This window comes from Phyllostomus hastatus, unplaced genomic scaffold, assembly GCF_019186645.2.
Source record: "Phyllostomus hastatus isolate PE091 unplaced genomic scaffold, TTU_PhHast_1.1 phas_contig_58, whole genome shotgun sequence".
In the NCBI taxonomy this organism is placed as follows: Eukaryota; Metazoa; Chordata; class Mammalia; order Chiroptera; family Phyllostomidae; genus Phyllostomus; species Phyllostomus hastatus.
Window position 1 is genome coordinate 59,111,491 of NW_025333916.1, and position 26,324 is coordinate 59,137,814.

Below are 26,324 nucleotides of genomic sequence, written 5' to 3' on the forward strand. Positions count from 1 at the left end.
TTTAAAAATTTGTAATATAATCAGGGCTACCCCTGCAGAAATTTTTTTCTATGGAATGCTTGTGTGTACAAAGGATTAGCATCACCCCGGTGCAGAGTGGCCATGCCACACCCGCAGTCCGGTCCCCAGCAATCTCGGGGAGACTGCCCTGCTGGAGGGGCTCAGCGGGCTGCTCCCTGGGCATGGGAGTCTAGCTCGGAGCCGGGGATGACTCTGTGGATGGAACCTCTTAGAACATCTGGTTGACCCCACAAAGGTGGAGGAGAGGAGTAGGCCAGGGTCCGAGAATGTTCCACAGGGAGAAACAGCACCTGAGTCCCTGAGGAACCCTGTGTGGGTTCAGGGTGTCCTGCCCAAATAATACTGTGCCTTAGCTAGTGCCAGGCACTACCAGAGGATGTAAAAAAAAACAAAACTGAGGGGGCTACTTCAGTAATTGCTGCCCATGAGGAACCCCGATGTCCAGAGCACCCTGTGTGTGCTGGACCCAGCAGGTCCCCAGTGCCAAAGGGAAGCTTAGACAACGTTGATGCATGCTTTCCTAAGCTGGGGGTGGGGAAGCGTGCCTGGTGCACGCAGCTGGGGCGAGGACTCCTCTTCCTGGGCCCTAATGGTGCTACTGATGGTGTATGCGTGGAAAGAGTAGAAAGATTTACACCAAAGTGGTTAAAGCAGTTATTTCTCATTGTGGGTGGGTCATATTTTTCTTTTCTTTCTAAATAACTTTATGCATTCTTTATACACTAAAACAGAATAATTTCTGATTGAAGAAAGGTTCGTGTTAGTTAAGCGAGAGTGTAGAGTTGCAAACAGGATACACTAGCTGAGATGGATTTCAGGCAAGAGCATTTCCAGGAGGGAGTGGCCCCTCGGCGCTTACCTGAGCACTTCTCCCAGTCATAGCAGGTGTCATAGCCGCAGGGTTCTTTCTTTGTGCCATTGAGTGCAAGTGTTTGCCTTTCGATGGCCCAGGCTAATTGTGGGCCCTCTTGGCAGGCACCAATATGTAGAAAATGGAATTGCTGATTATTTAAGCATTTCTTGGCCAAAAATTCACAAGCTGGTGAAGTAATGGGAGAGCTGGACTGGGAATCCAACACGCAGAGGTCTTCCGAATAATGGCTGCCCGAGGGAGAGGAAAGCAAGCATGTACACGTGAGGACCAGGGAACGAGAAAAGGCATCCAGCCAGTTTAATGTGTTACCTTGATACTCAGTTATCTTTACCCTGCTCATCCCCCCCCCCACCCGCCCCAGTTGCTCTTCTTTCCACCCTCTTGCATGCTCTGGGATTCATCTTTCCAAAATTTCATCCTAGTCTTGGTATCACCCCCAATGCCTTTGAATTAAAATCTGAATACTTAAATTCTGATCATGAAGATCTCCCATACTTTGACTCCGATCAACTTGCCTTTCTGGAATTCTTTTTCCCCACCCCCCTTAATTCTTCTTTGTCACCTGACAATTGTACAGCTTATTTTCTAAACTGGGAAGATCATTTTTCCCTTGCTGCCCTCCCATTCACAGCCCAAACAGCATTGTGTAGTCTCTCCTCTCTGCCTATCTGTGTGCAGCTCAGTTCCTGTCTACACTGCGAAAATAACCCCCATTGACCTTGCACATGGTAGTCTGTACCTCTTCTGAACTCAGTAACACTCACGAACTACAAGACCAGAATCGTATGTCATTATACAGCTTTTTAAGTGTGTGTTAGGATGAAGAGCATGCACTTCTAAGTTCTTCTTTGTTAACTTGCTTCATCTCTCTAAGCAGGGGATGGATCCTGTTACCAAGAGGTACCTAGTGACCATAGTCCTTGTCTTATTGAGAGGACGAGAACACCTTGGTTACTGCAAATCTGGGTCTCTTCTCTGATGTCAGTTTTCAAGTTAACAATCAGTGTACCAGCACTTAAAAGTGTTGCCAGGAACCAGAGCCCACAGCAGAGAAGAAAAGGCCGCTCACTCGGTTTGGAGAACTTAGGCTGTGGGGCCAGTCACTCCCACCAGCTCCTTCGATGCCACAGAAAAGAGAGCTGAGGACGACAGAAAGAGGCTAGCGAGGGAGGGAAGAACTAGCATTCAGACCGTCCCAGAGGGCAGTCTGTGTTCTCACGGTTTGGTATTGCAAAGATACAGAAAGACATTCCCTCTGGGTTAAATGGGCACTAGGAAGGCTATAAGTACCGCCCACCAGGCCATGTGCCGGGTGAGATCCTCTAGCAGCAAGAAGCTACGTGGTGGACCGTTTGTGGCAGGCAATGAGGAGGGTAGATAGAGCCACCTTGGGCTGAACCACGTCAGGGAATTATGCAGAAAAAGATGCTGTAGCATTTAAATGAATGAGTGAATGAATCTCTACAAGCCTTTGTGCACCCGCAGCACAGAGGAACGTGAGAGCTAGTCATGTTTAAAGTGTAATGACTGGGCACAGTCTGTGGGCTTCTTACCCCAACATGCATTCTTTCTCCTCCTCAGTAACTGAATCTCACTCACAAATGCCTACGTGTCCAGCCAGAGAACTGCATTCACAGACGCCTTTGTGGAACATGTGGCCATATGGATAAGAGAAGATTAAGGAAAATAAAGCACATGATGGGCCTTTCAGGAACTTTCCTTACAAGAGAGAATATGTCTGTTTTTGGTTTTCCTTTCCTCCTGGCCCAGCAGAGCAATTTCGAACCAGAAGGTAATTGTAGGGTGGCAGGCCAGAGAGTGGAAGGACCCTCTGAAACAAGCTAATCACCAAACGGACTCCCGATGGCCTCCCTCTGGGTGTATTTTGTGAGACAGAGAAACAAAATACCATCTTAAACTAATGCTGCAAAGATTTAATCCAAAGATTAAATTCAGCTGAAGGTAGCCCTTCAATTAATAAGCGCCCTCAATCCTCCTGGGTTTGTTGACAAAAGAAAAGGCAGTTATAGGAACAAAGATATATAGTTTTTATTCTTCATGCTCTCTGCTCCTGCATGAAAAAATAAACTGACAAGATGACCAAAAAATGACAAAGAGGTGTGTGTGTGTCTGTGTGTGTGAACTCTACCCTAACACCACTTTCTCCAAGCTTTTGGAGTCAGGACTTGGCCACATACTTGGGAAAGAGGAGGGCTTTGAGATAATTGAGTCTGCAGTTTTCAAATAGACAGAAATAAGTCTTTATAATAAAAACAAGACTTTAAATAAACAAAGTCCATGACAACTTATGGAACTGAGCTGAGAGACGATGAGAAAGCTTGCAGCCAGTGCGGAAGAAGGAATTCAACAAAACACGGAGGCTATCAGTATGTGAAAACTTAATACATTTCATGTTTGTACTTCAAGAAGCTCAGCTCCTCCGGCAAGCTGGCTACACTAGACTGGTCCTCCCAGTTTCCAAACACAGTCTACGGAGTGTCTCTTACCTGCAGTCTTCTTCTGGGGACATACAGATGCATCCAGATTCCGTTTCTTTTTCTCCTAGTTGACAATTGCCCCTTAATTTGCTCAGGACATCTGAAAGAAGAGAAAAATGAGTAAAGAGCAGTGCACAGTATAGATTCCAAGGGATAAACCTGGATTTAGGAGCAAAGGCAATTTGTGTCTTGGCAATTAAAGCATTCATTCTGGCTTTTTCCAAATAGGCAGTCATGAAATATCCCATCTGAAAGGTCCTCTCTAGCTCTCCTGAGCTGTCATTTCCAACCTAAAATTCCTATTAGGTTCAGATAACCAAACAAAATAGAAATTTCTGTTCATTTGTTTTTTAAATATTTATTCAGCAACTATGGTATTCCCAGCACTACATTAGGTTTTAGGGGTAGAGTACTGAGCAAAATTTTACCCAGATCTTATGCTCACAGAGCTTATAGTCTTATGGAGGTGGACAGATATTAATAAAAAATACAATAATACAGCCTTGGCTGGGTATCTCAGTTGGTTAGAGTGTCATCCAGATGCACCAAAGCTGTGGGTTTGATCCCTAATCAGGGCACATTCAAGAATCAACCAATGAATGCATAAATAATTGAAACAACAAATTGATATCTCTCTCTCTCACTCTCTCAAATCAATGAAATTTAAAAAATATATACTAATACAAATAGAACTGCTGTCCTTAATACTATTAAAGAGAAAGCATATAATCAAGAAAATTGATATAGCTAGGAAGGTTAGAAATGGTAAAATGAGAAAAGGGGAACTTTTCAAAGCAAAGGAAATATCACTATAAAAGTGTTCAAGACCCTGACTGGTGTGGCTCAGTGGATTGAGTCTGGACTGTGAAACAAAGGATCGCTGGTTCAATTCCCAGTCAGAGCACATGCTAGAGGCAACCACACATTGATGTTTCTCTCCCTCTCTTTCTCCCTCCCTTCCCCTCTCTTTAAAAATGAGTAAATAAAATCTTTTTTTTAAAGCACTCAAGAGAGCAGCATATGGAACCGGACACAAGGTGATTGAAGTGCATAAAAACAAGAGCATGGAACAAGGTATGGCCTTGGGCAGGGTCTTACAAGGCCTTGGAAGGACGGTTGTCCTTACTTTATAAGCAGTGCAAAGTCTTTGATGGGTTGAAGCAGGTGTGACAAAACCAGGTCTGGTTTTTGAAAAAGAAATGAATTCTGGCTCCTGTGTGGAGAATGGAGAGGCATGGTGGTCAAGAGAGCTGTGGGTAGACAACCTATGAGGTTACTGTAGTGGGTAAAATAGATGACGTTGCGTACTGTGGGTGAGACATGAGAACTGTGAAGCATGATTCTTAGGTTTCTTGTTTGCGTAAGAAACTAGACATGGGCCCTTCACTGAAATAGAGAATATTGGATGTTAGTTTTAGGGAGGGGAGCGTGATGACTCAAGAGTCCCTCTCTGCATATATTGAATGTGTGGTATGTTTAAGACATCTAAACAGAGTAGATATATCGAAATTTGGATATTCGAGTCTCAAGCTCAGTGGAGGAGTCTGTGCTGAAGATTTACACTTGTCATTAGTATACGGGGGACCATCCTAGCTATGGGTAGGGGTGAGACTCCCCAGCAGGAGAGCGTAGTGGCATAGTGCAGAGACAGACTGGAGCCTTGAGGAGCTTCAGCATTTAATGCCAAAAGTAGAGGGCAATAGCCAGAGAGCTAGAATCTAAAGAAGATGGCATCCCATCTTGGAAACCACAGACAGAACATATATACTGACGGTCAACACTATTGAATATGGCTGACAGGTCAGGAAAGATGAGGACCAAAATATTGTCCATTACAGTTAGCAATGCAGGTAACATTGGTGACAATTCTGCAAATGGGTGCCAGGGCACTAGGATATTATGATGAAAAAAAAAAGAAAGAAAGAAAGAGCAGTGGTCCCTTTCTCCATGAATCTAAAGGGTAGTGGGAAACAGACATTAATCATAATCATAGTAATGGGTTCACACTTGAAGGCTCAGACAGGTGTTTTGAAGAAAGAGAACATGGTTCTGGGAGATCACATAAAAAAAGACCCCAACTGAGAAATGTAAGCAAACATCCATAAGGAAATGACACTTGAGCTAAGGGGAGCACGTGACTAGTGTGGATGTGAGGAAGGGAAATTAAAGAGGAGAGAATAGCACTGAGGCGTATTATAAGGGAGGGGAACTCTTGCTTGCCTTTGCTTACCTTAAGGCTCGTTCGGAGAACCTTTCCCCTGGTTGGGTAGCTCCTGGGACCGACCCCTGGAGCCTGGGGGCTGAAACACTGCCCAGGACTGAATCTGACTAGGCCACGGAACTACGCTGGCCTCTACAAGCAAGTGATTTCCCAAGGAGGGCAGTGGGCAGCTATCTGTGTATTCTGCCCTTTCAGATGACACAGCAAGAGACCCTGCTCACAGTTCTCCCTCTTAGCTGGTCAGGGTAGAAGGCTTGAGAAAGGAAGAAGCTTTATGTTAGAGGAGAAAATAAAGCTTGAAAGAATTGGTAGGTTCTCTTCTTCGCTGCTATTGCCATTTCCTGCTTCTCTGTTAGGACTCTCACTCTGTTTGGTGAAATCTGGCCCAGAACTTGCATGAACACGGAGACCTACAACCACTGGCTGGGCCTCAGATGGTAAGATTTCCAGGAACGTGGGATTGTGTTCCATTTCTTGTATAGCTTTATCTCTTTGCCCTTTGGAACTAAGTCCACACTTAGGTCAGGGAGGGACTGCAAGCCACACATTGTTTCCAAAGAGAATTCACCTTTGCAGAGACGCAGAGCATTGCTCTGTCCCTGGGGGGCTGAAATTGTCAGGGGTCACACGCAAGGAGTCTTTGTTCCCTTACTGAGAGTCAGGTTGGAGGCGGAGCTGGCCCTCAGCGGCCCACACCCCCCAGCACAGTCTGTGAGCAACATGGAAATAAGGACATCGCCTTGTGCCAGGGGCTAAGGCTAGGGGATCCTCTGGAGATGCTGATTTCTCGGAGGAAGGAAAATAGTAACTGTAAAGCGTGCAGCATCTCATTTTTTCATGTTGAAAGAATCCAAAGTCCTCCCCTGGCCAACAGATGGCCTGAACATCTCTCTACCCCACAGCTCCCCGCCCCCCCACTGAAAGAGTGCCCAGTTTCACCGACGAGCTTTTTTTTCCTTCTGTGACTTCCTTCATTAATCACTTTTGTCACTGTTGTTGGAGAAAAAGCTTATAGGAGAGGATATTGGTTTCCAATATCTCGATGCAGAACATCTCATTATATCCGTCAGTTTGGATTACAAATGCAATTTCTTTTTCATACACAGTCATGTCCCTGTGTGGGTGTGCGTGCGTGTGCGTTGTTTGCGTAGGGAAGAGGACGCCGCCTCAGACGCCCTGAACCTCAGCGCTCTGCAACCTGTGCGTCCCGAACATTTCTGTCCCTCTCACACGCGTGGTTAGGACTCAGCTGAGACCAAGCTACAGTGTTTACCTGAAGCTCTTACACATTTCCATGAGATCTCTGTATCAATAGTTTTAAGGTTATGTAGCAGGTTAGCTTTTCCCCTCTCCTTCACACATTGGAAAAACTCAAAAGAGGGTAAAGAGGGCGAGATGGCGAAGAGCCTGGGGACTCAGCACAGTTCCTGCCTGACCCTGACTGTCTGGCCTCGGGCCTAATTTACCTTCCCTGTGCCTCCTGTGTTGTCATTAGCAAAACGGGCCCAATCACATCGGATCTCAGACACAGCCTGCAGGATCCTCTGATTAAAAGTGAGGCATTATCTGAACAAGCACGCTGAGAAATTCAGAAGACAAGAATTGGTAGAAGCTCTGTGAGCTGTGTAACCATCCTCCATCTAAGTCACTAACTTGCCGGGCTGTTCTCCGGTCCTTCTGTGCCGGCCGCCTGTCTGACACTGAACTTCACGACTTACGGTTCCTCTCTCCCAGAGCTACGCACTTTTGTTCCCACCAGTCAAACGAGAGGTTTATCAAGAGTCAGTCTGACCTGGCTGGCGTAGCTCAGTGGACTGAGCGCAGGCTGCGAACCAAAGTGTCGCAGGTTCGATTCTCAGTCGGGGCACATGCCTGGGTTGCAGGCCATGACACCCAGCAACCGCACATTGATGTTTCTCTCTCTCTCTCTCTCTCTCCCTCCCTTCCCTCTCTAAAAATAAATAAATAAAATCTTTAAAAAAAAAGAGTCAGTCTGGTTTGTTTCAAATCTATTTATGCCCGTTGTTACTGTGAATGTATGTCAATTAAATATATCAGCTGATGAAATAAGGAGAAAAGGGGGAGGTATGTTCATACAAACTAGATGGAAAACTTTGAATGAGTAAAAGTAATTTGCAAAATTTTGTTTGGAATTCATTGTAAATTAGAGTACTATGAAAGAATAAGAAAAATATATAAAAATTGTAATGCATTGTCTGGTTAGTTTGCTTTAAAAGTGCCTTTCAAGCAATGCTTATCAACTCTACACACATTTGGATGAGCTAGGACAGATTTTAAACAAAGTCTAACTACTGGACCCTCCCTAGCTTAATTGACATCAGAATCAGGGGATGGCACTTGAGTTTGAAGACACGCCCCACCTGGAGTTAAAAACAATTGTTTCAGAACAACTGGCGTGAGATAACCTGGTGTGGGGTGAGATTTGCATTTGTTTTGTATGAGGAAGAAGTCTGAGAACTCAAATTAGGAGACTCATTAGAAATAAGAGTTGGGTCCTACATCAGAAAGTTGGTGAATACATGTGCATTTCTATGTGTCAAGTAAAAATAAAATGCTTCCATAAATGAAAAGTAGTGTGCCCTGCTTTTTTTTTTTTATGGCGCTCTACTTTAACCAGTTTTCAGTTAACCATCAAGTCTGATTGTGCTTAGACGAGAGAACTTGCACTCCCTCAAAATACTGAAGTCCACTGAGAAAGAAAAACAACCTCGATCTCTGAACTTTGAACACATCCACTTAGCCAGTCACTTCGCATTTCTGCCTGACCTCTTCACCTACACAGGATGACACGCGATCTCATTCTCTCTCTATACGACCTGCCTTGTCCTCCCGAAACACACTCTCGAGACACACAGCACCGTGCGAGGAGCTGTACCCCGATCTTGAGAGGCGCGCCCTTGGCAGACCCAGAGTCCTGAGCTGCTGCTACTCACCGTTGTCACAGGTGAGTGACTCTGAAACGGGCGGTGCCCAGGAATCCTCTGTGCACGTGTACCTCGATGGCCCGGAAACGGCAAAGCCCTTGGGACAGGTTAGCTCAATGGAGGTACCAATGTCATACGAGGTCTGAAATGGCGACAGTGTCAGAACGTCCTGAACAACTGGCTTGAGGCACTGGGTTCCTGCGGGCAGAGAAACATTCGCGATGTGTTTAGTGGGGCTCGGAATATTGTAGGCAGGTTTTATGCAGCCCAAGAGGCGATTTCAATGCAGTTTATTGCATTTGGTCGGCTTTAATGCTGCCTTTTGATCAGAAAGCCTGGGGGTGGAGGATCCCAGGCTTCCCCTGCAAACCTCCCTCTAGTTCCTTTATCTGAGGTTCCCTTGCTAAGGAGCTGGCTCCAGCCACTTCCAACGTTCATTGCATTACTGGGATCTCTTCTTCTTTCCTCTTCTAGTTTGCCCCAGAGTGAGTCACCACATTGCGAGTGATGCAGAGGCAGGACGTTGTAATTGACACTCATCTCAATTCTGCCTTATGGGGTCCCATGATAACTCTTTGGGCTCCCATGATAACTCTTTGGAGTCCCCACGCAAACCCTACTCAAATTTCGTTTTGATGCGTCTACGGCACAGACATGTATGGAGCCTACAAACTCCTCCTCTCCCCTGCAGGCAAGGATGCAAACGTGCTCCAGGGAGAAAACGGCATTTCCTGTAAAATCCCATTTCTGACACATACAGGGTGTTAAGTATCGTCTTCCTGGGACTCATCCATTTGCATCAGTTTGTACAGGAGTCAAGGCAGATGCCCCTGATTAGATGCAGGGAGCAGACTTCCCAGATTCCTCTGTAAGCACAGGTTTTGCCATCCTGTGTGGATGAGGCTAACACGCAGGGGCAGAACTGAAACGTGAAGATCCTTTGAAATCTAATTTTAGCTGATGAGTCCTATTTGCTGCCTCGCTAAAGCTTTAACCAGCATTGTTAGAAAGCAGTAAAATGGACTGATCTACGGCGGTGACTTTGCTCTATTCATTTTGGGCGCATCCTTCCCTTAGAGCAGTCCCGCAACAGAGGTGCCCAGTCCTCACGCTGGCATTCCACGTCCGCTTGTCTCCAGGTCCTGTCTGGCAGGCAGCGGAAGTACTGGTAGCCAACGAGTCTGAATCCGGTGTAGCACTCGATTTCAGCGTCTTCCCCAAATGAGTACAGTCTCTTTTCATTCTAGAACCAGAAGCGAAGCCAGCAAGGTATTAGTGGCACGTAGAATATTTCTGAACGCCGTGGGGTCATCCTGGGCCCTTTCTATTCCTTCACCCCTGTTTCTGCCCAGTCGCAGAGACCTCCCAGTTTCGACTTTCAGGTGTCTCTCCACGTGCTCCCCTCGCCTTTGCCGTCACCACCACCTTTGTGCGTGGTGTTTATTATCTCTTACAAGGACAACTTCCTAACTGGTCCCTTTTCTAATCCAGCTTCCACAGTGCTCATCTAAATTGATTAGGATTCTTTTTTTTTTCTTCCTTACAAACTTGCTCCCCTGTATATGGGATGGCCTACTATTTCAATAATTAAAAAAAAAAGAAAAAGAAAAACTATATGCTTAATCCTTTAGCGGCTATAAACTGAAAATATAATGTATCCTACATATGCAAACATATGCAGTTGCTATGATGACTGGTTGACTACAAATCATTTAAAAGTGTTAATTCCTAGTAAGCCATTGGTCTTTATATATTTCCCCAACTATGGGTAATTAAAATACAACTACTGTCATATGTATGTGTGTAGGGGGGCACTAAAATTTTCAAGATAAAATGATACAGTTGAAAAAAATTAACTTAAAGGCTTTTTTACAGAAAGGTAAAATTAAAACAAAAAGAAAGCTAAAATTGCTTAGGGAGCATATCTTTCCATTTTAAATTGTCTCCTAAAAGTTTATAACTGAAGCACAGACCTGTCTGACTAGTGTGACCATATATATATATATATATATATATATATATATATATATATATTAGATTTTATTTATTTATTTTTAGACAGGGCAGGGAAGGAGAAAGAGAGAGAGAAACATCAATGTGCAGTTGCTGGGGGTCATGGCCTGCAACCCAGGCATGTACCCTGACTGGGAATCGAACCTGCGACACTTGGGTTCACAGCCCAAGCTCAATCCACTGAGCTATGCCAGCCAGGGCTTGTATTTGTTTTTTTTTAATCATAGCAACATACTGTGGCTTAATGAAAAAAAAATGAAATGATTAATTGTATACTAATTATGTTAAAATTGTATTGACTAGTTAAGGGTGCTATAGGTTCCTAAGTTAGTAAGTCATTACGGACACACCTCCCCTATAATTACAGCCAAGACCAGCCTGTGTCCCTGACAGCACGCTCAGGTCGGCCATGAGTCTGCTCAGACTCAGAACGGAACGGTCAGGTCGCAGCTGCAGATTCTCACCCATCACCCAAACCTCCGTTGCGCTAAGTTCCACTCTCCATTCACACGCTCACATGACTGTACTAGTAGCACGTGAATTAGTAGTGCCCGGGGACACGGGGAACCTGCAGCCTTTGCCCTAACCACCAGGCATAGAGACATCTCCAGGGAGTTCAAGGTGGAAGAGTGGCCAACCGTTTCTAGAGGTCTCTTTCTTTACTTTTTTAAGTCAACAGAAGATTATCAAACTAGGAAAACAATAGCTCTAAGTTTAAAAAAAACATATTTTTTTTAAGTTCTACTTTTTGAATGCCACACCTAAAGTGAAAGTCAGGATGCTTACTCGGATGAATCCATTTTCTGGAGGAACCGGCTGAGGACACCCTGTATCGGATTCTGTGTCCGGGAGGTCGGTTTCTCTCACATATTCATCATCATGGATGCATGCCTGTCCGCTAACAGGGAAGAGCAAAGGTGTACATAATACAATAAACATGAATGTCTGTAACACATATTCACATGTCTACGTATATGTGCAGGCATACGCATACATACACCTTATATAGTGTATATGTAATATATGAAAAATGAGAGAAAAGGCTAACAGCAGATGCAATATCTCCCTAACATGCTGTGTGGGAATAGAGACAACTCTAATGATTTCTTTACTCAGCAGTAGGACACTAAGCCCTTAACTGCGGGTGTCAGCGGGTAGCTGAGCGGACCCGCCCTCTCCCGTGACCCACCCTGCCTCCCTACCTGCTCTCCATTATGGAAATCGTGCAGTGCTCCTCTTGCCGCCTGTCGCCCTCGCAGGGCTTCCCTCCCCGCTGCTGGGCGGGGTTGTTGCATTCTCGGGTTCTCGACCTCTTGTACGTGACGTCGCACTGGCTCCAGGACGACCAGCAGCCCCAGTTCCCGTCCACTGCGTCTGGACCGCGGGAAGACCCACCCACACATCACAGTGCGCCCGAGAGGGTGAGGGCGTTGGCACCTGGCCACCTTGGTTTCCCCACTTTTTAGCTGTATCACCCTTGGCGGAATATCACAGGATTATTGTGAGGGCAAGGAGACATTAGGGCCTGACACATGGCCTGATGTCCTTGTCCTGTTCCCACAGCCTGGATCACATGGCAACGATTATGAATCATCTTCAACTATCTGCCGCCTATCACACAGCTAAGTGCATACATCTGTGTAGCAAGAGGAACTGCTTCTGAATACAATATATATATCAAACCATGTGTTTAAAGGCAATGCAATACTTTCTTACTCCCACGATACCTCCCCTTTCTAAGAAGAATTACAGGTAACCAGGGATGTTACTTAGTCGTGTACAAAGCCTTGGTTCTGGCTTAATGTATCCCTAACACCAAGCCGCCTTCACTCTACATTACAATACATAAAAAAGGCTTATCACGATACTATCACATTTTTACTTCGTATTTTCTATTATTTTATTTCATATCCTAGGCATTGTGCTGTGTATCCTTTATATGTGTGTGTGTATACACACACACACATATACATGATACATCTTTGGACATGTTCAATGGATGAACAGATGGCGGCACAGAGAGGCCAGGTGACTTTCCCAAGGCCACATCATTGGGAGGTCACAGCAGACACATCCCAGGGCTGTTTGACCTTAGCATCTAGCTTTTTTACAGGCCTATTTCCCCCTGTGTTTGCACCAAGTGGAAGATGCTAATAGAAGTGTTTTTGTTCGAATGGACCAACCTCACATATCTTTTGGACGGGAAAAGGCGCCAGCCTCAAGTCAGTCATTGACACTTACCAGATTTGTAATCCGGGGCACGTCTCTCACAGTTGTCACCGTAGGTACCGCTCTGGCACACACACACACACTCGGTCCCGGAGAGTGTGGGGCGGCCGTTGTTTGGGCAGGGAGCGCACTGGCAAGGGTCGAACTTGGCTGCGTACTCTTGAAAAGCTTTCCGGAGGTTGTTCCGTCTAGTCACGGCACAGGCGACGTTTCTCACCAAGTCTGTGATGGGTGCGAGCTAAGAGCAGATCGCAGAGAGGAGGTCCTGTCACGGTGACACCCTTTTGCACATGTTGTCATCACTGCCCAATTTTCACGGAACGGGAGGCAAGGCGTGGAAAAGCCCCACACTTCGAAGGGATTATGGTAGAATATAGTGCATCTGCAGTTGAACCAGTGGAGAAAAAGGGGGGGCAGAGGGGTTTCCTGCTCTTCTACAATGGGTGCGGCAGCTCCTAGCAAGATCAGCTTGCTTTTGTATTCCCTAAAGTAGGGCAGGTGTGAGGTACCTGGAGGATTCTTTCCCTGGAATTCTACTGTGGAGGAAGCCTCAGGGGAGGTGTCACTTGCTTGGACTTGCATCATGTCATTTACTAAGCACCAAATGCATGCATCAAAATTCTGAGATGGGTGACCGCGAGTTAAGCAGCTCAGGAATGCTCTGCCGAAACCCCATTATGTTTGACCCGAGCAGAAAAATGCAGAGAGGATGAAGAGAGGCTTTCTGAGTTCTTTGTTTTTCCAGGGCTGCACTGGCCTTGGTGGAACCAGGGGAGAACAGGGAGAGTGGGAGAAAGCAGAGAGATGAACTCACTGGTAGGAAGAATGGAAGAATTATGGTAACAAGTAACGGGGCAAACGCAAAACCAGGGCTCATTCTGTTAATATTTTAAAACCCCAAAGGAAGGGCTGTCTAGTGCCGTGTATGACTCACAGCTGCCCAGATGGGGGCTGGGTCTCGTTCTCCCACCACAGCCTGATGTATCTTCGTGCTGCGTGGAAACTATTCTACATTCATAATGATTGAGCCCTTTTTGTCTTCAATTAAATGAAAGCAGAATAGCTTGTTAGCAGACATTTTAAAAGGAGCTTATGTTTCAGGCAAAACTGGTTCTAAATGGCCTATGATTGACATGTGGGCAAAGTATTCCATAAATAATAAAAATCAATTTTTTATGTAATTACAACAAATACAAGACTGGTAAATTTAATCAAAGGTGAGAGAACCAGAAAGCCAAATCGCTCTCAAATCCTATTGATCCGATGGGGCCATAAATGGAGATTTAGGGAAGCTTGTCAAATAAAGAGTTGCAAAAAAAAAAAAACTACAGAAATCAAATTTATTGTATACATTGGGGAGATGAAGAACACTGCCCACGGCAAATTTGAGCAGTTTTATTCACTAAACTCCCTTTCCTGATATTCTATGTATGATAGAAATTCTTAATACTATACTAGGGAATGCTTTTGAATAGCAAAAGCAATAGACATGTAATTTAACATTTAAGAAAAGGCCCATTGTGCAATACACAGTAAAGAAGACATTTCCTTTAGCATCTGAGAGAGAAATGGAAAAGGAATAGTGTGACATTTGTGGGCTGCTGGAGAACTACTTTAGCTCTTTCAGCCATACTGCTTTTTCATCTTACCTTGAAATCAATCACGACAGGATTATCCTTCACCGATGCTAGCCACTCAGTAAAGGCCCTCTCATTGAGACCCGAGGCCCCCTTCTCCCACACCAAACTCGCTGCCTCCTTACTCCTCCCTCCTTGAACCATGGAGATGGATTTCTCTGCTCCCTGCATCATCGAACCTGCAAGATGCGTTAAGAAAATCACTCATGTAATTCCACTGCAAATTCAACCTTTAAAGAAAAGCCTGTTTGCACAAAAGTAGATGGTATGGTCACGTAGCTCCATTCAGTTAAGTGAAAAGCAGGAGAACACTGCTCCTCAATCCTGCAGAGAGTTTAATAACAGCAATGATAACAACAGTGCCAAGAGCTACCATTTATTAAGTAGCTCGTGTATATATGCCAGGTGCTTTGAAGACATTATCTTACGTAATTCTTCCAACAATCCTGAGAAGTAGGTATTGCTATAAACAAGGACATTAAAGGCTAGCAGTTTGGCCCAGAATGCGTGGTGAGTGACTAAGGGGGAGTGGGGGGCTGGGATGCAAATGCAGCCCAAGTCCTGAGGACACCGCTCCCTGCGCCCTGACGCCAGAACCCACTTCTGATGTGTATCAGTGCATGCCTTGGGCGCCTGGGGATGGTATGAACCCCCTGGCTTCTGTGGGCCAGCCCTCTGACTGCCTGCTGGAGACTTCCAGTTATGGAAAGAAGGCGACAGAGCACTTTTAAGCTGAAAGACAGGAATACAAGCACAACTAACTAAAGGAAAAAAAAAAGAAATTAAACCTCAAGTTAAGAGTTGGCACGATGTTTCTTTGGAAGCAGTGACATTGAATGTACATGGCACAGATTTTTCTACACATTTTCAGAACAATCCCTCTTAACCAATGGTGTCTGTAACTAAAAGAATAGGAACTGAGTAAGAAGAAATTGTAATAAGAAAGGAAATGAAGTGAAAAGCAGGCTAGTGATATGGGTAATAGTGAATGCCATTAATATGATGTTGATTCTTCAGTGCCAGGAAGGATTAGCCATGCCCCTGTTATAAAATAGTCTGGAATGGTTGGAGCAATGGGTGAAATACCCTCCCTATGAAGAGTAGTATATTTTTCACATCGAGGCATGTAAAATAATACAGAGTAATGAAAATAAAATTTGAAAGATTTTTGTATTTATTTTCATATACAAATAGGAGAAAAATTAGTATTTGCCAATATATCGTCTACCAATTAACAATGACAAAATAAAAATGGTCAGAAAATAAAATTAATAGTTAATTACATATAGAAAATATTTAAAGTAATTCATAATAAATGCAGAGAAAATTCAGATATTAACAATTACTTTAAAAATCTAATGAAAATGGAATGACAAGAATAATCAAAGATGTGGGAATTAGTGTCTCTAAAATATGGCAATTAATTTTGTCTTTACAGCATCTAATTTATTTGTAACTATAATGGTGATATTTTTTATTATTTGTCCTTGTACCTTAGCTTTGAAGTCTCCCTTTTTATTTAATTCTTAAAATTAATTTTTTGTCTGTGAGCTCTTAAGTTATTGAATTTATATTCTTATTAAGTTATTCCATTACATGTAAAGCTGGCATAGAACATGTAACTATTCTTTTACTAGGTCATTTGTCTGTTTTGCATGCTTTTCTCCTTTTCTGGCTGTCTTTTTTCTTTTTTTTCTTTTTTTAAATTTTATTTTAATTGTTGTTGCAGTACAATTTTCTATCTTTTACTCCCATCCCAACCCACCCACCAAGCCCTCCCCTCCTCCCTCCCTTTTCCACCTGCCCCTAGTTTTTGTCCATGTGTCCTTTATACTCGTTCCTGTAAACCCTTCCCCTTTTCCCCTGAAATTCCCCTGAAATTCCCTCTCCTCTCCCCTCTGAACACTGTCAGTCTGTTCTTTATTTCAGTGTCTTTGGTTATATTTTGCTTGTTTCTTTGTTTTGTTGTTTAGGTTCCTGTTAAAGGTGAGATCATATGGTATTTGTCTTTCACTGGCTGGCTTATTTGGCTTAGTATAATGCTTTCCAGCTTCATCCACGCTGTTGCAAAGGGTAGGAGCTCCTTCTTCCTTTCTGCTGCATAGAATTCCATTGTGTAAATGTACCATAGTTTTTTGATCCATTTGTTTATTATATAATATGAATGCAAGTTGCCAAACCAGTGCTCACTTTGCTCATGCTTAATTCAGTGTGAGATCTGCACAGAGACCATCTATATGCTCTGAGGTTTTAAATTCTCTATTTATCATGAGAGTGAATATCATATTTTTATGTGTTCCTTACCTAACTCTTCATAAAAAGTTAGCTTCATATTTCGGAAGTTTCTGTGATTTTGCTTCCCTTTGTCCTGAGCAGAATGAGTAGCAGTCAGTCCGGTGGCGTAAGAGAATAAGAGAATTTTACAGAGAAAGGAGTTATTTATAACGGCAAGGCACAGGAGAGAATGGGACTTATTTAGGGGACGACCTACAGTTTAGCCAGGCAGAGAAAAAGAGGCAGGAACTTCTCTTACAGGCTCTGTGAAACCATGACGTGCTTACGGCATCAGTTTCCTGCCATGACTTGCCTTGAAGAGCACAGCTCTAAAAAGTGTGTGGAATAGACTGGAGGAAGGCAAGTCTCGTGGCCAGGGGCCAGTCAGGAGGCTTCTGTGGTGGTCCAGGTTGGAAATAATGAATGGGGGGTGTGCCTGGAAATAACAGGAAGCAGATGGGGATAACTGGGAGAAATATTACGGAGGCAGAGTGATTGCTTGGTGGGCATGAAGGCTAGAAAGAGGGAGAAATAAAAGCTGGCACTCAGGGTCAAGAGGGCAGAGTAGGTGACCACTGTGCTCACCCTGTCCCACGAGCACATCAAAATCACCCCTAAACTAGAGAGCCACCCCCTGGAGAACCAGCGGAACAGAACTTCTGTCAGATGTAAGGAAGAAGCCACGTTGAAGCCAAGGGGAAAACAAGGGACATAACGCTCAGGGTTCTGGCTTGGAGCCTGAGCTTTTTTATATCACTCTCTTAGCCCTTTATCCGTCTGTATGTTTAATGGTTGTTTACACACATCATTACTTTGTAAGCTCCTTGGTAAGGAAGGCCTGACTCACGTTCCTCTTTACATCACGATCTCTAATATTGGGTCCCGTCCATGGACAGAATCAGTCAATGTTAACGAAATTAAACACCTTAAGATGAAAGCCTTCACTAATCCCCCTTTCAAGTGGTGCTCCTGATATTTTGTGTAGCACTCTCTTCCCACCACACACAGAGCTCTGAGGGAGAAAAATGAAATCCATGACGTTAAAGACAGCACAGTCCTGTGCGATGTGGTACCTAAATTACTGTCAGCCACAGGGCACGCAAGGGAAGCTGCGAAGGGAGAGTGTGTTACCTTCGTATTTCTCTGACATCTTGTTCTTGGTGCACTGGTGTCTCACGGTTGTTGTTTTAACGAAAAGAATGCGTCTCTTTGTTTCGATCCGGATGCAACTTTGAATTTCTGACTCAGTTAAACCTAGGCAGTGGAATACAAACACAGACTCCTGAGAATGCGCCACGGAGAAGGCAAAGAAGAGCATGAGGGCCCGGCCCTCCCGGAGCCACAGGGCCCCACACGCTCATCAGCGGCTGCTGGGTGGCTCCCACTGGGGAGAAGAGATGGGGTCCCTGCAGCCTACCTCGCGGGTCACGTTGGCTTCTCTGTGTTGCTTACACAGAACGAACCTCCCAGCTTGCCCATCCTACTGGGCACCGCCACTGTGTGCAGCCTGCACACCAAGACACGAACACACACTGTGTGCGGTGCCCCACTGACAGCACCCCCCAACACACACACACACAACTCAGGTTTGAGACCTTAGTCCATTGCGTTTTTCTTGTTCGTCACCTAAAATGCCAATCCTGTGGGTCGGCCCTCCTTCCCCGAACACCCATTCTCACACCTCTCTGTGCTTCCTCTCCCCGACTCAGCGGCCCACTCCGCCTCCACCTGCACCTCCAAATCCCTTTTGTTTTGCTCTCAGAAATTCCGACTTCTCACCTATGAACTCCTCTGTTCAATGTCCCCACTGACTGTGCTCTCATTTTCATGTGAATTTGCACCTGAATTTGATATGTTTCCCGCTGTCCTCATCCCCACCCCTTCAGCTGTGGGAGCTGGTGGGGTTGGCACTATCGTCCTCGTTTCCCAGCGCCGCTTTGGGAGGACGATGCCTCTCCACAGTCTGCTGAGTCTTACAAAGACTCCAGTACCCGGAGGCTGCGACCACCCAGCTCTAGTACCTTCAGTCTTCATTGTCCTTGTCTTTTACCAAACTCCAAGCATCTTTGTGGAAGATGTTGTCACCTGAACCACTCTTTCCCACCACCACGCTTGCCATTATTCTCAATGGCTTCCACATCAGTGTGGGCATCAGGGGTGAGGGGGCCACGCTGTGGGGAAACAGGTCTTGCCATCTGGAGGCCGAGGTGGTACTGCCTCTCTGGGGTCACCTGGGAAGAATCAACGTTTCCTTTTTCTTAACGGCTTCCCAAGCCACCTGACCTGAAACACCAATTTTAGAATCCAGTTTTTTTTTAGTTTAGTTAAAGATTGCCTTGCAAAACATAAGCACAAGAGAGACAGAGCTGTTAATATCAGCTCTTAAGTGCCTTAAAGCAAAGTAGTTCATCAAATACAGACATTTAGGGTTGCAGGGTACCGTAGGCAAGAAAGAGCAGGTTTCGAGCTGAGGCCCAGTCCGGTGTGAGGCTGAAACTGAAGCCTAATAATGGCAGAGCTCGCCAAGGAAGGAGGCCGAGGAGACGGGTATGGGCTGTGCCCATTTCACGGTTTTCCCATAGTTTTTTTCAGTAGTTTGACACATTTGAAGAGCTGCGTTAGAAGCTGGGAGTAAAAAATTCTTGGTTTGAAGTCCTCATGTTTACTTTGTACCTTTAACTTTACAAGAAAAAAAATGGCCCTTTTGATCAAGCTCAATCAATATGAGTCATTTTTCTCCTGGAAGTATTGCTCTTCTACGTGGGTCAAAATCAAATGTGTTGGCCACGTTAGGAACTTACTGTATGTATAGCACGTAACTCCCATATGTTCTTGTTGTTTAGTTAGGTTTCGATTATTTGTAAGTTAAAATGAAATTTATGCGCTCAATTCATTGATTGTAACATAGTTAATTAGCCATAAGCTTAGCTAATTTCTTTTTCTGAGGGTTAGAGGAGACTCCTTGAAGATTTGAATAAAGAATCCTCCCTATGAGCCCTGGGGTTGGCCATAAAGTGATGAAAATGTCAAGACTTCATCCGTGAATTTCTGCAGGAGCCTTTCCCTCCCCGCACTGTGTTCTCTGGCCCGCCGCCGGACCTCTGTCCACCCTGGCCAAGGAGCCGTGTGATGCCACGGCACTGGCCCTCTAACCGGAGTGCCCCTCAGATGTGGCGCAGGGACGAGCATTTTGGAAACGTCCTCAGCTGCTCTGACCGGGCCAAGGTCAATAGTGCTAGTGGAAAATGTCATGCCAATCAATAGTGAGGCAATTGATTTTCTCCTCAGATGAAGAGCAGGGCGTGACTCCTCAACAAAAGGAGTTTAAAATTACCATTTTGCATATTATGGTATTTCAGTTGTTTCATGTTTCCCCAAATTACTGAAATTCTTTTCACCTTGCACACTGAAGCAATGTCAACTTTTATTCAAGTGTTTAAATTGACTGTGAGAACACTGAACAATAGAATAAATCAAGGGATGCAAACAGAAAAGCAACTGAACTTTGTTTATTTTTCTTGAGAGAGACAAAGTGCTAGGAATTATTCAAGTCATGTTTTGAAATTAAAGACAAGGGATGTGATACTTATTGGACAAAGCAAACAAAAGGCAAGCTCACATTCCAGTCCCATGTTGTGACTAAGTAAAGGGAGAAGGAATAGAAAGAGAGAAATGGAAGAGGCCAGCATATATATTTATCTAGAGAGTGGGGGGGGGGAACAGTTAAGCACATCCCCTGGAGAATTCTATCTTGTTAAAATTTGTTTCTGTCTGGGGTGCTTCATCTTAACCATCATTAAAATTGTGCACCAATATTATTACTGCGACTCAGAGAAATGAATAAAAATATCTATTCATTAAACATAAGAATATATATCTAAGAACATCAAATATGACTGTTTTATTGACTATACTGAATATACATTCATACACACTATAAACACTATATACATATAGCATATATGTGTTTGTGTGTATGTATGCAGGTGTGTGTATGGTAATATATTTCCAGTTTCCTCTCACATCTCAAACTCCCTTTCTTTCCCTTATTCTGTATATCCGACTGTCAGTCTCCGTCTCCATGTGTAAAGAAGGAGATGGAAGGCGAGAATGTTCCAACAGGGAAGTATAGCTCATCACTCTTCATTTTGGTTATGGGGCTTCCGCTATTAAAATGCTGGAGAGTTGATTAAAGATTCACATCGTTCTTTAACTGACCTGATCTCTAAGCCTGGAGAGGCTTTGCTCTGAAGGCGTGACGACTGTAGCTCATCAAGTGAAAAATTATCCTCTGGGCCACAGCAGCGGCGACCAGAATAATTTCGTCCCAAGGGTGAATGAAAGGGCCAGGGACTTCCGCCCGACCGTGTTTGCTCAGCGTGGATGTGGATGCTGTTCTCAGTGGCAGAAGACATCCACGTCATCACGCAAACACTGCTCCATGCAAAGGACAGTGGATGTGAACGTGAAGGTTAGGCGGTGCGGAAAGTGTGTCACAGCATGAATCTTTTCGACCTCACTGACTCTGCCAGGTGAGATTCCTTTAAGACCCTCGTACTGAAAGTACTTCTCAAAGACATTTGTCTCAACTCCCCCCTTAGGGAGCAGATCATGAGCAACCTCTGGTCACTTAAGGTTTGGAAGGACACAGGAAACATGAGTGCTGGTCATACGACAGGTAAGAACAGAGGAACTGACACTCCATCGACTCTGATGTTGTCCTTTTAATTCCTGGTTTCTTTTGTATAAAGTTACATGATCAAGAATTATGATTTTGGGCGGGAAGTGGTCAATTGGATTTTTTTGGTTTCTTTTTTTTAAATATATTTTATTGGTTATGCTATTATAATTGTCTCATTTCCCCCCCCCCTTCACTCCCCTCTACCCTGCACACCCTCTCCTACCCACATTCCCCTCTAGTTCATGTCTATGTGTCATAAGTTCTTTAGCTTCTACTTTTCCCATACTATTCTTACCCTCCCCCTGTCTATTTTCTACCTACCATCTATGCTACTTATTCTCTGTACCTTTTGCCCCTCTCTGCTCCTCCCACTCTCCTGTTGCTAACCCTCCATGTGTTCTCCATTTCTCTGGTTCTGTTCCTGTTCCAGTTGTTTGGCTAGCTGGTTTTGTTTTAGGTGTGGTTGTTAATTATTGTGAGTTTGCTGTCATTTAATGGTACATGTTTTTTTATCTTCTTTTTCCTAGATAAGTCCCTTTAACATTTCATATAATAAGGGCTTGGTGATGATGAACTCTTTGAACTTGACCTTATCTGAGAAGCACTTTATCTGCCCTTCCATTCTAAATGAAAGCTTGGCTGGGTAGAGCAATCTGGGATGTAGGTCCTTGCCTTTCATGACTTAGAATACTTCTTTCCAGCCCCTTCTTGCCTGCAAGATCTCTTTTGAGAAATCAGCTGACAGTCTGATGGGCACTCCTTTGTAGGTAACTCTTTCCTTTTGTCTTGCTGCTTTTAAGATTCTCTCCTTATCTTTAATCTTGGCTAATGCAATTATGATGTGCCTTGGTGTGTTACTCCTTGGGTCCAACTTCTTGGGACTCTCTGAGCTTCCTGGACTTCCTGGAAGTCTATTTCCTTTGCCAGAATGGGGAAGTTCTCCTTTATTATTTGTTCAAATAACTTTTCCACTTGTTTCTCTTCCTCTTCTCCTTCTGGTACCTGTATAATTTGGGTATTGGAATATTCCAAGATGTCCTGGGGGTTCCTAAGCCTCTCTTCATTTTTTTTTGAATTCTTATTTCTTCATTTTTTTCTGATTAGATGTTTCTTTCTTCTGTTCCACTCCATTGATTTGAGTCCCAGTTTCCTTCCCATCATTATTGGTTCCCTGTACATCTTCCTTTATTTCACTTAGCATAGCCTTCATTTTGTCATCTAATTTGCAACCAAATTCAACCAATCCTATGAGCAGCCTGATTACCAGTGTTTTGAACTGTGCATCTGATAGGTTGGCTATCTCTTCATTGCTTAGTTGTAATTTTTCTGGAGCTTTGATCTGTTCTTTTGTTTGGGCGATTTTTTTTTTTTTGTCTTGACATGCCTGTTATGTAGTAAAGGGTGGAACCTTAGGTGTTCGCCAGGGTGGGGCAACCCACATTGCTGGGTTGTGATGCTATATGTGGGGGAGGGGTCTGAGAGGGAATAGTGCCGCTGGCTCCACTCTCTGCCAGATTTCAGTCACTTCCCCTGCTACCCACAAGCAAATTGGGCCCTTCTGGTGCTGAATCCTGGGTGGGTGGGCTTGTGCATGTTCTAGGACCCTGTGGATCTCTCCAACAAACTCACTTGTGTGTCTGGGAGTCTCTCCTGCCACAGGTGTTTTCAACTGGTGTTTTGAGGCTTTATTTCCCTGAGCTGGGACCCTGGGTTGAGTGGTCTGTCTCCCTTCCCAGTTTCACCTGGTTTATCTGCGTGGGAATGTGGGACTGGAGATGCCGTGCCCCTCCACAATCTGCTGCCTTGCTGGGTCCATCCGCTGCCATCTTGCACTCCCAGGATCCACCAGCCACCCTACCGCAACTCCTCTCCGCCCAGCCACCCAACACCCCCCCTCCTACTGGTCTGGATGAATGTGTCTACTTTCATTCCTTGGTTGTCAGACTTCCATGCAGTTCAATTTTCTGTCAGTACTGGTTGTTTTTTTGTTTCTAAATTTTTGTTTTCCTTATTTTGGTTGTGCAAGGAGGCACAGTGTGTCTACCTATGCCTCCATTTTGGCCGGAAGTCCAGTCCTCAGACACTATTGGATTCTTGTTACCATCCAGCTTCTTACCATGTTCTCAAGAGACACATGATAGAATCATCACAAGGGCCCTGTGCCATTTAACAAAGCAGTCTGAAAACAAATTATTTCAAGGGTACATAAGCTGTAATAATAATTAATATTTACAATTTACAATAATTGTTAAGAAACCATGCCCTGGCTGGTGTAGCTCAGTGGGCTGAATGTGGGCCTGTGAACCAAAGTGTTGTGTGTTTGATTCCCAGTCAGGGCACATGCCTGGGTTGCAGGCCAGGTCCCCTGTAGGGGGTATGTGAGAGGCAACCACACACTGATGTCTCCCTCCATCTCTTTCTCTTTCCCTTCCCCTCTCTCTAAAAATAAATAAATAAAATCTTTTAAAAAATAGTTAAGAAACCAAGGTTTATGTATAAACTAAGGTTTATATTATTTTATATAGAACCAGGAAAATATCACTGATTACATACCAAGAGATAAAGTTCTGACTTTCCCTCAAATAAGACTGCTTCTCATCTGGGTTCAAGCTTTATCACCAGCAGGTGCCTGTCTGGCCCACATGAACTTAGTCCCTTGTCAACACCTTAATTATTCTTTCATCTTATGCCCTTGGCTTTTAGCTTAAAATTGTTAAAAGAAAAAGACAGCTAGTGAATTTGCTATAATTACTATTCTATATAATTTATTATTGCCTATAAAAATGCTATAAGTAAATTATCCTTTAGAATTTGGTTCCAGCACCAGTCTTGTTTTTCTCGAGGTAAGGCATGCCTCTCTCTTTTGGGGGGACCACTAATGTGTAGCTTATGAGGAAACCCAGAGACAAAAACGATGCCCCCCCAAAGAGATTAAGCATATTTATATTTCCTTCGTTTTTGGTCCTAATTTTCTACTTTTGTTCTATTTACTTGACTGTATACTTTTGGTTTTTCTTCATATCATTTTGGAAATAAAGCAGGGTCTAAATAAAGTTAATAAAAATGGTTTACAGTGATACAGTAAGAGAAAAGGGTATCGCGTTCTATCAGATCGGTTAATGAAAACGAGGGCGGAAGTCAGCATACCTGAGTTCTGCAGCTCCTCACGGCTGTACTGATAGAGGACGTCGTACACGCCTCCCAGGGAGCCCGAGGTGAAGTAGTGCGTGCCGAAGTTCTCGAATATCTGGCTGTACGCGGCGTAGTTGTATTCCAGCGGCAGGTGGTTAAGCGCTTGCAGAAAGACGTTAGAAAGCTGCAGGTCTTTACTTTTCATCGTGAAGTTTAAGACTTTGATCACTTTATGGATTCTAATAAAACTAGAATCCTGAAAGGAACAGCAGAAAAGGGTAAAAAGAAAAGATGATTAAAGGTCAGGAAAGTTTGCCTTTAGGGATCCAGCACTCGAATGTCATCCGATGATCATTAGCCTCATTTCTTTTTTTTATTTATTTTTTTAAAGATTTTATTTATTTATTTTTAGAGAGGGAAGGGAGGGAGATAGAGAGAGAGAGAGACATCAATGTACGGTTGCTGGGGGCCATGGCCTGCAACCCAGGCATGTGCCCTGGCTGGGAATCAAACCTGAGACACTTTGGTTCGCAACCCGCGCTCAATCCACTGAGCTACGCCAGCCAGGGCAGTCTCATTTCAATCTAGTGTTACAAACCATTTTAACTCTCTCTCGCATGGTTTCGCATACAAAACTATCATTTTCATTTTGTTGCCCAGTACCTTTTCCTGAGATGTTCAAAGTGCTAAACAGATGAGATTATCTCAGTGATGTAAGTGGTGTGACTGGCATGTTCTCTACCAAAAAGAGATCAGTGATGAGCAAAGTCACGCTTTTTCTCGCGGTTGTCCATCATGGCTGCATCCCTACTGAGTTTCTATTTAGAGAGCCTTGCTAATGCAAATACCTCTGGTGATTGAGTAAGGGCTGTGCAACAAATCTTCAACTGGAAGTTATGTAACTGAGAGTCAAGTCACCGCTTTGTCACGGGGCTGAAGCATTTAAATTCTCTAGGCCTCCATGACCTGTGTCCCCTACTGCACAGATGGGGGCTGTGCACCACGACCACTCACAACTCTTCGATGTCACATAGACCAAAATGCTCTGATTCAAAATTACTAAGAGGTAAAATTAACCAAAATTATTTGTAATCTCTCTCTCCTCCACTCATAAGCAAAAATATCTGTTGAAAGGTTTTTTTTTTTAAATCATTTTTTGTCATGCCTGGTTGATTTAGGATTGGGTGGTTGGTATTAAGCCGCAAATCTCATTCTATTAAATTGTTCTTCTACACAGCCACTGAGTATTTTAAGTGTACCCCTGTAACCTTTCTTTTTAAAAATTGTTATGTGCTGGGGGTGGAAATGGGAGGGAGGTGGGGAGGGAGTACTGGGTGGGTAGGCTGTGATGGGAGTAAAAGACAGAAAACTGTACTTGAACAACAATTACAATAACATTTTCAAAAATTGTTATGTACTTTATCTGATCTCTCAATTTTAGCCAATTACAGTATGTGAGCAAAAGAAACAGAAAGAGGAGCACATTTTAGCAACAGAACTTTATTATAGCTGTAAATTATTAAACAACTATCTTCCTGTATGCTATAATTCTGGCACAATATGACTGCTAACGCAAGAGAAAAACGATCATCACGAGGCCTGAAAAAGAGTCATCATTCCCCTCCCCTCTTTTCCTTCCCCTTCCCCCTCTTTGTTTCTCTCCCTTCTGCTTCCTCCCTTCTTCCCGCCGGCATCCTTATTGCCGGACTGTCTTAGGTGCCGTGGACACAGACGTGAACAAGGCCAAGTTCATGCCTCTGTGGAGCTTAGACTTGAAGTGCCCATTAGTGCTATTTTTA

The 26,324-nt window shown here is 44.1% G+C and overlaps 1 protein-coding gene across 2 annotated transcripts in view; it reads right to left on the reverse strand.

Annotated features, from left to right (window-relative positions):
• Positions 1-26,324, reverse strand: part of C6 (complement C6) — a 61,107-nt gene that overhangs the window by 6,068 nt on the left and 28,715 nt on the right. For both annotated transcript variants that reach the window (XM_045847847.1, XM_045847848.1), the window contains exons 8-17: positions 24,541-24,781; positions 17,844-17,966; positions 14,451-14,617; positions 12,814-13,039; positions 11,775-11,946; positions 11,359-11,470; positions 9,670-9,802; positions 8,569-8,757; positions 3,403-3,493; positions 881-1,122 (exon numbers count right to left, since the gene is read on the reverse strand). In XM_045847847.1, coding sequence (XP_045703803.1) covers positions 881-1,122; positions 3,403-3,493; positions 8,569-8,757; positions 9,670-9,802; positions 11,359-11,470; positions 11,775-11,946; positions 12,814-13,039; positions 14,451-14,617; positions 17,844-17,966; positions 24,541-24,781 — 1,696 coding nt within the window. The remainder of the gene's footprint in view (positions 1-880; positions 1,123-3,402; positions 3,494-8,568; positions 8,758-9,669; positions 9,803-11,358; positions 11,471-11,774; positions 11,947-12,813; positions 13,040-14,450; positions 14,618-17,843; positions 17,967-24,540; positions 24,782-26,324) is intronic.